The sequence below is a fragment of the Cricetulus griseus genome, chromosome X, assembly GCF_003668045.3.
Source record: "Cricetulus griseus strain 17A/GY chromosome X, alternate assembly CriGri-PICRH-1.0, whole genome shotgun sequence".
NCBI classification, from domain to species: domain Eukaryota; kingdom Metazoa; phylum Chordata; class Mammalia; order Rodentia; family Cricetidae; genus Cricetulus; species Cricetulus griseus.
Window position 1 is genome coordinate 90516368 of NC_048604.1, and position 11143 is coordinate 90527510.

At 40.4% G+C, this 11143-nt stretch overlaps 1 protein-coding gene across 1 annotated transcript; it reads right to left on the reverse strand.

Moving 5' to 3' along the window:
• Nucleotides 1–9838: 9838 nt before the first annotated feature.
• On the reverse strand, nucleotides 9839–10557 carry LOC100762373 (claudin-34-like). Its single transcript, XM_027432642.2, has one exon. It carries the CDS (start codon nucleotides 10486–10488, stop codon nucleotides 9934–9936), a length of 555 nt encoding a protein of 184 aa, XP_027288443.2. The 5' UTR covers nucleotides 10489–10557; the 3' UTR covers nucleotides 9839–9933.
• Nucleotides 10558–11143: the final 586 nt, after the last annotated feature.

Below are 11143 nucleotides of genomic sequence, written 5' to 3' on the forward strand. Positions count from 1 at the left end.
GGACTGAGTAAGAAATAATTGAAACATCACCCTTAAAAATAGCCACAAACAACATAAAATATCTTGGAGCAAAGCTAACTAAACAAGTGAAAGACCTGTATATGAAGAACTTTGAGTCTTTAGAGAAAGAAATTAAAGAAGATACCAGAAAAAGGAAAGACCTACCATGCTCTTGGATAGGTAGGCTCAACATAGTAAAAATGGCAATCTTGTCAAAAGCAATCTACAGATTCAATGCAATACCCATCAAATACCAGCACAATTCTTCACAGAACTTGAAAGAACAATACTCAACTTTATATTGAAAAACAAAAGACCCAGGAGAGCCAAAACAACCCTGTATAATAAAGGAACTTGCAGAGGTATCACTGTCCCTGACTTCAAGCTCTATTATAGAGCTATACTCCTGAAACAGCTTGGTAGTGGCACAAAAATATACAGGTAGACCAATGGAATTGAATGGAAAACACTGATATTAAACCACCCATCTATGAACACCTGATTTTTGACAAAGAAGATAAAATTATACAATGGAAAAAGAAAGTATCTTCAACAAATGGTGATGGCATAACTGGACACTAGCATGTAGAACACTGCAAATAGAACCATATCTATCACCATGCACAAAATTTAAGTCCAAATGGGTGAAAGACCTCAACATAAATCCACCTACACTGAACCTTTTAGAAGAGAAAGTGGGCAGTAGCCTTGAATGAATTGGTACAGGTGACTGCTTCTTGAATATAACATCAGTAGCACAGACACTGACATTAACAATTGATAAATGGGACCCCCTGAAACTGAGAAGCTTCTGTAATGCAAAGGACACAGCCAGCAAGACAAATGGCAGTCCACAGAATGGTAGAACATCTTCACCAAATCCACATCTGACAGAGGGCTGATCTCCATAATTTCCTAAATCTCAAGAAGTTAGTTTCTAAAACACAAAATATTCCAATTAAAATGTGGGGTACAGAAGGAAATAGAAAATTCTCAATAGAGGAGTCTAAAATGGCTGGTAGACTTTTAAGAAAGTGCTCAACACCCTTAGCCATCCAGGAAATGCAAATCGAAACAACTCTGAGATATCATCTTACTCATGTCAGAATGGCTAAAATCAAAAATACCAATGACAGTCTATGCTGGAGAGGATGTGGAGAAAGGGGAACACTCCACCACTGCTGGTGGGAGTGCAAACTCTTACAGACACTTTGGAAATAATTATGAAGATTCTTCAGGAAAATGGGAGTAAGTCCACCACAAGATCCAGCAATTACATGCTTAGACATATACCCAAAAGATGCACATTTATACAACAAGGACATCTGTTCAGCCATGTTCATAGCAGCATTATTTTTAATAGCCAGAACCTAGAAGCAACATAGATAGATGCCCCTCAGCTGAAAAAAATGGATAGAGAAAATTGGTACATTTACATAATGGAATACTACTCAGCAGAAAAAAGAAACAATGGAAACTTGATATTTGCAGGCATATGCATAGAAGTAGAAGAAATCATCCTGAGTGAGTTAACCCAGTCAAAATAGACAATTACAGTATGTACTCACTCATATATGGATTTTAGACATAGAGCAAAGGATTACCAGCCTACAATCCACACCACCACAGAAGCTAGAAAACAAGGAGGACCCTAAGAGAGACATATAGGATCCCCCAGATAAGGGGAAAGGGACAAGATATCCTGAGCAAATTGGAGCATGGGGGAGGGGAGAGAGAGCTAGTAGAATGAGAAGAGGAGGAGGGAAGTAAAGGACATGATGGAGCAGGAAGTTTGGGTCAGGGTAAGAATAGAAGAGAGCAAGATAAAATATACCATAGTAGAGGGAGCCATCATAGGTTTATAGAGAAATGTGGCTCTATGCAAATGTCCGGAGATCTATAAACATGACTCCAACTAAGAATCTAAGCCATATTGGAGAGGCTACCTTAAATCCATTTCTCCTATAATGAGATTGATGACTACTTTATATGCCATCCTAGAGCCTTCAACCAGTAGCTGATGGAAGCTGAAGTAGACACCCACAGCTGAACACTGAGCCAAAGTCCTGGAATCCAGTTGCAGAGATAAAGAGAGAACTTATTAGCAAAGGGGTTCAGACCAGGCTGGTGAAACCCACAAAACAGCTGACATGAACAAGGGGGAGCTCATGGACTCCAGACTGATAGCTTGGAAACCAGCATAGGACTGACTGATCCAGACCCCCTGAAAGAGGATGTCAGTGAGGAGGCCTGGGAAATATATGGGGCCTCTGGGAGTAGATCAGTATTTATCCCTAGCATATGAGTGGACTTTGGGAGCCCACTCCACATAGAGGATTCTCTCTCAGTCTAGACACATGGGGGAGGGGATAGGTCCTACTCCATTTGATATGACAAACTCTATATATCCCCTATGGAAGGGCTCACCCTCTCTGGAGAGCAGAAAAGGTATAGGATAGGGTGTTAGTGGGGGCCAGGGGAGGAGCGGAGGGAAAGGAATTGTGATTGACATGTGAAACAATCTCCTTTCTAATTTTAATTTAAAAAACAGGGGTGCCCTAGCCTCAGCGGGTGCCTGAGCCTCAGTAGACCAGCCTAGACCGGAAGACCCACCCTGAGTCCTGACAAACCTCACCCCTGTTTACACCCAGCCCTCTGTCCTGCGGTGGGTGCCCTAGCCTCAGCAGGTGGCCTAGCCTCAGCAGGTGCCCTAGCCTCATCAGGTGCCTGAGCCTCAGGTGAGTCTGGGTGCTGCTCTGTCTCCCAACCTCTTCCACCAACCCCTTCTCACTTCTGCCTGAAACATCCCTCCCCTGACAAGAGTGGACCAGACCAGACCAGAAGGCCCACCTTGAGTCAAGACAAATCTCACCCCTGTTTACACACTGCCCTCTATCCTACAGTGGGTGCCCAGGCCTCAGGTGGGTCTGGGTGCTGCTCTGCCCGACCCCCAACCCTTTCCATCAACAACTGCTCGCTTCTGCCAGAGCCCATCCACACAAGAGTGGACCAGCCAAGACCAGAAAGCCTGCCCTAAGTCTGGACATACCTTACCCCTGCCTAGACCCTGCCCTCTGTCCTGCGGTGGGTGCCCTAGCCTCAGGTGAGTCTGGGCGCTGCTCTGCCTACCCGCCAACCTCCTGCATTAACACCTGCTCGCTTCTGCCTGACCCCATCCGGACAAGAGTGGACCTCCCCAGACAAGAAGGTCCACCCTGAATCCGGACACACCCACCCTTGTCTACCCACCATCCTCTGCAATCTCACTGCCACCAGAGACTGAGTCCTCTGCCAGCCACATAAGAGAGGGAGAAACCCCACCTGAACTCACTGGAAGAGGGATGGAAAGAAGACAGAGTAAGAACACACTCAACAACAGAAAAACCAATATGACACCACCAGAATCTAGGGACTCCACACCAGAATGATCTGAAAAGCCCAACACAGAGCATGAAGAAGAGATGGACTTCAAAAAGTCTTAGGAATATGATAGAGTCCTTTAAAGAGGAAACAAGAAAATCCCTTAAAGATATAGAAGAAAAAACAAGAAAAACAATTACATGAGATGGAGGAAAAGACAAAGCAACGAATTCAAGAAGTAAACAAGTCTCTTAAAGAATCCAAAGAAATCCAAGAAAACACAACCAAACAAGTGAAGGAAGGACTCAATACAGCTCAGGGCATGAAAGCTAAACTAGAAACAATAAAGAAAACACAGAATGAGGCAATGGGGGAAATAGAAAGGCTGGATAAACGATCAGTAACTAAAGATGTGAGTATAACGAATAGAATTCAAGAGATGGAAGAGGGAATCTCAGTTGTTGAAAACTCTCTAGAGGATATACAGTCATCAACCAAAGAAAACCTCAATTCAAACAAATCCTTAACACAAAATATCCACGAAAAATGGGACACCGTAAAAAGGCCGAACCTAAGAATAATAGGTATAGAAGAAGGTGAAGAAATACAGCTCAAAGGTACGGAAACCTTATTCAACAAAATCATAGAAGAAAACTTACCCAATCTACAGAAGGATATGCCTATGAAAGTACAAGAAGATTACGGAACACCAAACAGACTAGACAACAAAAAGAAGTCCCCTCAACACATAATAATCAAAACACCAAATCTTCAGAATAAAGAAAAAATATTAAGAGCAGCAAAGGAAAAAGGCCAAGTAACATATAAAGGCAGACCTATCAGAATCACACACGACTTCTCAATGGAAACTTTGAAAGCCAGAAGGTCCTGGATAGATATCCTACAAACACTAAGGGAGCATGGATGCCAACCCAGACAACTGTACCCAGCCAAACTTTCAATCACTATAGATGGAGAAAACAAGATATTCCATGACAAAACCAGACTTAAACAATACATATCCACAAATCCAGCACTACAGAACATTCTAGAAGGAAAACTCCAACCCAATGAAGATAACTACACTCACAAAAATATAGGCAATAGATAATTCAATTCTACCAAACACAAAAAGAAACATGAAGGCAAAACCTACACATAATGCCACCACTAAAATTAAATCCAAAACTAACCAGAACAAACAATTAATGGACATTAATATCCCTCAATGTCAATGGTCTTAACCTGCCCATAAAAAGATACAGGCTAACAGAATGGATATGAAGAGAGAATCCATCCTATTGCTATATAAAAGAAACACACCTCAACTTCAAAGACAGTTGTTACCTCAGAGTAAAGGGTTGGGAAAGATTTTACAATCAAATGGGCCCAAGAAACAAGCTGGTGTAGCAATCCTAATATCTAACAAATTAGACTTAAAACTAAAATCAATCAAAAGAGATGAAGAAGGACATTTCATTCTTGTCACAGGAAAAGTCCATCAAGATGAAGTCTCAATCCTGAACATCTATGCCCCAAATACAAAGGCACCCACATGTGTAAAAGAAACATTACTAAAGGTCAAACCACACATAAAACCACACATACTTACAGTAGGAGACTTCAACAGCCTGCTTTCACCACTAGACAGGACCAGCAGATAGTAACTTTACAACGAAACAAAGGATCTAACAGAAATCATGACACAAATGTGTTTCACAGATATCTATAGAACATTCCATCCAAACACAAAAGAATATACCTTCTCAGTGCCACATGGCACCTTCTCTAAAATTGAACATATAGTTGGCAACAAAGCAAACCTCCACACATACAAAATAATTGAAATAACTCCCTGTATCTTATCAGATCACCATGCTTTAAAACTAGAATTCACCAGCAATACAAATTGCAGAAAACCTACAAACTCGTGGAAATTGAATAATACCCAATCGCACCATTCCTGAGTTGAGGAAGAAATAAAAAAACGAAATTAAAGACTTCCTATAATTTAATGAGAAAGTAGACACAACATACCTAAACTTATGGGACACTTTGAAAACAGTGCTAAGAAGAAAGTTCATAGCACAAAGTGCTCATATGAAGAAACTGGAGAACAGTCACATGAGAGAATTGACAGAACAACTGAAAGCTTTAGAGAAAAAAGAAGCAAACTCACTCCGGAAGAGTAGACGCCAGGAAATAATAATATTGAGAATAATGTTGAGAAGATCAACAAGATAGACAAACCTCTATCCAAACTAACCAAAACACAGAGACAGAGCATGTTAATAAACAGAATCAGAAACAAAATGGGGGATATAACAACGGACCCTGAGGAAATCCAGAGAATCATCAGGTCATACTTTGAAAACCTGTACTCCACAAAATTCGAAAATCTAAAGGAAATGGACAGTTTCTAGGGTACATATCACTTACCAAAATTAAACCAAGAACAGATAAGCAGTTTAAATTGACCTATAACCCCTAATGAAACAGAAGCAGTCATCAAAACCTGCCAAACAAAAAAGGCCCAGCTCCAGATGGCTTCAGTGAAGAATTCTACCAGAAATTCAAACAAGAGCTAATACCCGTACTGCACAAGTTCTTCCACACAATAGAAGCAGAAGGGATATTGCCAAACTGTTTTCAGGAAGCTACAATCACCTTGATACCCAAGCTACACAAAGATACAACTAAAAAAGAGAACTACAGACCAATATCCCTCATGAACATTGATGCAAAAATACTCAACAAAATATTGGTGAATTGAATCCAAGAACAAGTCATAAAACTCATCCAAAATGATCAAGTAGGCTTCATCCCAGTGATGCAAGCATGGTTAATATAAGAAAAATCTATCAATGTAATCCACAATATAAAAAAACTGAAAAAGAAAAACCACATGATTATCTCATTAGATGCTGAAAAAGCCTTTGACAAAATCCAACACTCCTTCATGATAAAGATCCTGGAGAGAACAGGAATAACAGGAACATATCTAAACATGATAAAATCAATATACAACAAATCAACAGCCAACATCAAAATAAATGAAGAGAAACTCAAAGCAATTCCTCTAAAATCAGGAACAAGACAAGGCTGTCCACTCTCTCCCTATCTCTTCAATATTGTTCTAGCTAGAGCAATAAGGCAACAAAAGGAGATCAAAGGTATACAAATTGGAAAAGAAGAAGTCAAATTTTCACTATTTGCAGATGATATGATGACTACATATGTGACCCAAAAAACTCTACCAGGTAACTCCTACAGCTGACTAACACCTTCAGTAAAGTAGCAGGATATAAAATTAACTCAAAAAAATCAGTAGCCCTACTTTATACAGATGATAAATGCAATGAGAAAGAATTCAGAGAAATATCACCCTTCACAATATTCACAAACAACATAAAATATCTTCGGGTAACTCTAACCAAAAAAGGTAAAGGAATGTCCAGTAAGAACTTTGAGTCTTTAAAGAAAGAAATTTAAAAAAGATACCAGAAAATGGAAAGATCTCCCATGCTCTTGGATAGGAAGAATCAACATAGTAAAAATGACAGTCTTGCCAAAAGTAATCTGCAGAGTCAATGCAATCCCTATCAAAATCCCAACACAGTTCTTCACAGACCTTGAAAGAACAATACTCAACTTTATATGGAAAAACAAAAAACCCAGGATAGCCAAAATAACTTTGTACATTAAAAGATCTTCTGGTGGCATCACCATCCCTGACTTCAAGCTCTAATATAGAGCCATAGTTCTGAAAACAACTTAGTATTGGCACAAAAATAGACAGATAGACCAATGGAATCTAATTGAAAACCCTGATATTAACCCACACAGCTATGAACACCTTATTTTTGACAAAGATGCTAATCTATACAATGGAAGAAAGATAGCATCTTCAACAAATTGTGCTGGCAAAACTGGATTGGGACATGCAGAAGATTGCAGATAGATCCATATCTATCACAATGCAAAAAACTTATGTGCAAATGGATCAAAGATCTCAACATAAATCCAGCCATACTGAGTCTTCTAGAAGAGAAAGTGGGAGATACCCTTGAAGTAATTGGCACAGGAGACTGCTTCCTGAACATTACACCAGCAGCAAAAACATTGAGATCTTCAATTGATGAATGGGACCTTCTGAAACTGAGAAGCTTCTGCAAGGCAAAGGACACAGTCAGTAAGACAAAACAACAGTTCACAGAATGGTAAAAGATCTTCCCCAACCCCACATCTGACAGTGGGCTGATTTGCAAAATATACAATGAACACAAGAAGCTAGCCACCAAAACACCAAACAATGAAATTGAAAAGTAGGGTGCAGAACTAAATAGAGAATTCTTAACAGAGGAATATGAAATGGCTGAAAGACACTTTAGAAAGTGCTCAAAATTCTTGGCCATCAGAGTATCACAACTCAAAACAACTCTGAGATACCACCTCACACATTCAGAATGGCTAAAATCAAAAACACCATTGACAATCTATGCTGGAGAGGATGTGGAGAAAAATGAACACTCTTTCATTGCTGGTGGGAGTGCGAACTTGTAAGAGCACTCTGGAAATCATTATGGCATTTGCTCAAAAAAATGGGAATCAGTCTACCTCAAGATCCAGCAATTCCTCGCTTGTGTATATACCCAAATAATGCACGTTAATACAACAAGGACATATGTTAAACCATGTTCACCCCAGCATTGTTTGTATTAGCCAGAAACTGGAAGCAACCTAGATGCCTCTCAACTGAAGAATGGATAGAGAAAATCTGTTACAGTCATACAGTGGAATACTACTCAGCAAAAAAAAAAAACAAAAAAAACAAACAAACAAACAAAAAAAAAACAATGGAATCTTGAAATTTGCAGGCAAATGGATGGAACTAGAAGAAACTATCCTGAGTGAGGTAACCCAGTCATAAAAAGACAACCATGGTATGTAGTCACTCATATATGAATTTTTTAGACATAGATCAAAGGATTACCAGCCTACAGTCCTCTTCACCACAGAAATTAGGAAAGATGAAGGACTCTAGGGAATAAATGCATGGACCCCAGGAATGGGAAGGGGCAAGAACTCCTGAGCTAATTGGGAGCATGAGGGTAGGGGTGAGGGAGCTGCCAGACTGAGAGCAGTAGAAGAGGAGAGGAGAGGAGGAAATGGAGGAGCAGAAATATTGATTTGGAGGAAGAATAGAGGAGAGCAGGATGAGAGATACCATATTAGAGGGAACTATTATAGGTCCGAGGAGAGATCTGTCACTAGGGAGATTTCCAGAGACCTACAAGGATGACACGAACTGACAATCTAGGCAATGGTGGAGAGGATAACCTAAAAGCCCTTCCCCTAAATGAGTTTGATGACTACTTTTTTATGCCATCCTAGAGCCTTCATCCAGCGGTTGATGGAAGCAGAGACAGACATCCTCAGATATACTCTGAATTGAACTCTGTAACTTAGTTGCAGAGAGGGATGAATGAAGAGCAAAGGGTTCGGTATCAAGCTGGTGAAACCCAGAAAAACAGCTGGCCTGAACAAGGGGTAGCACATCGATCCCAGATGCTGTCTGGGAGGCCAGTACAGGACTGATCCAGACCCCTGAACATGGATGTCAATCAGGAGGCCTCTGCACTCTAGGGGGCCCCTGGTGGTGGATTAGTATTTTTCCCTGGTGTAAGAAGAGACTTTGAGAGCCATCCCACGTGAAGGGATGCACTCTTGGCCTGGACACATGGGGGAGGGGCTAGGCCCAGCACAGGATGATGTGGTGGACTTTGCATAGCCCCTATGGAGGGCCCTACCCTGCCTGGGGAGTAGAGGGTGGATGGGGTAGGTCGTGGTGTGGTAGGAGGGGTATGGGTGAGGGGAGCTAGAGGGAGAAGGGATTGACATGTGAAACAAGCTTGTTCTTAATTTGAACTAATAAAAAAGACAAAAAATAGAAAACCATATAAATGTAAGGAACTATAACAGCGAATCCTTACTAAGCTAATTATGTGTGGGATAGCCTGAAAAAATGTTCTGTATATAAAGATGGGATGAGATGTTGCAAATTTTCAAACGTTAGGAAACAAAAATGTATTTAAGGACTAAATAAGAGACCAAAGATATATGGGAAAAATCTTCACAAGTATTTTGACAAATGTACTGTGGAGTATCATTTCAACAATCTGTACCATGTTTTGGGAAATTTCATCCGGTTATCAGTTGTAATTTTTAAAGCATGGGAAACAGGCCTGCTTTAATTTTTATTGTTACAGATGCTGATTTAAGTTGTCAATGTATTTTGACTTTATTTCCATATCTACTCTCTTCCCAGATTATTTACCTTCAGCAATAATAATTAAAACACAGAGCTCATGATACTTCGTGTGCATGAATTTATTTAATGAAAATCCATTAGCAACTCAACGAAGCAAACAAAACAGGAAGATAAGTGGAAATCCATTTGTAGTACTTGGACCTGGTTCTGAAATTGGAAATTTTATGTAGTTGTCTGTAGAATACTTGTGATTACTTCTTTTAATTTTGGATTTTCAAGTTGATGTAAGTTGGCAATTTATTTTAGATAGAAGACTGAGGTCGGGAACGTTCGGGAAGAGTGAAAGAAATGGAGATTGTGCCACCCACTAAAAATAAGAATGAAGAAAGAGTTGCCATTGCCAGGGCAGTACCAACTTTCTGGTTATCTGGGATGTTGGGTATGTGGAAATATGGGGGGAAAGCAATTCCATCCTTGCGAATGATGGATAAATAATTATACAGGGTGGAAATGAAGACTAAGACGCTAGCAATGATATTCAGAATCCCGGGGACGAAGAATGGATTGTGAGTGATTTTCTTCCGGAGTCTTCCTGTGTACAATTTCCAAAGTGCAACAATGACAGAAATCGTAGCAATCAAGCCGAGAATGCTGGAGATCAGTAGTAGGTGTTGAGCAACACGGATATTCAAAGGAATGAAGGTGTCCTGGTAGGTATATTGGTAACACACTCTTAAAAATTCAGAATTGTTTTCCCTGTGGTACACACAGGTTCTCCACATTCCTACTAAGGTCAAGCTGGGTTTGGACTCCATGGGTTCTTCGAAACACCACACTCGCCATTGAGGGAGATTCATGGAGACGCTACAAAAGATCCATGCTAGTGTGGCCGCAGCAAAGCCTCCAAGTTGCCGGCCGCCACGCCTGCTGACCATTATAACAGTCACAATGAACACCTGGCAACTGCAAAGAAACATAGGACATTATCAGGATGGGCTCTTCAGGCCTGGGAGACTGTCCCCTGTGGGGCACTATGAAGAGAAAAGCATTAAGTTGAGCAGGTGGGCTTTTGACCAGGAAATCTCCTGCAGGAAGTGTGTTCTGACCAAACTCAGAAGGACTGGCTCTGTGGCAACACTTACTAGCAGGTTAATAATCCACACAGCATCTAAGAGTTTCTTCTTCTACTGTTTAAAGACTCACAATGAAGTTTGTCCCCAACTATTTTTCCTTCCAGATACTGAAAATATGAAGCTTCTTCAAGCAAAACAATTGAGTAATTTATGCAATATCTATACCATGGTGTTATATGCCAACCTTAAGAATAGAAGTGTAGTCATACATTTAAGCTGTGGTATTTTTTCTGGTTTTTCGAGACAGGGTTTCTCTGTAGCTTTGGAGGCTGCCCAGGAACTTGCTCTTGTAGACCAGCTATGATGCCTATGAATCACAACAATGACCACCATGGAAAGATAGCCCTAAAGATGTAGTGATGATAAGTATACATTGCTG

What these genes read in the sequence shown, in the direction of transcription:
- LOC100762373 (XM_027432642.2), bottom strand. Translation starts at nt 10,488, where the DNA reads ATGAATCTCCCTCAATGGCGAGTGTGGTGTTTCGAAGAACCCATGGAG.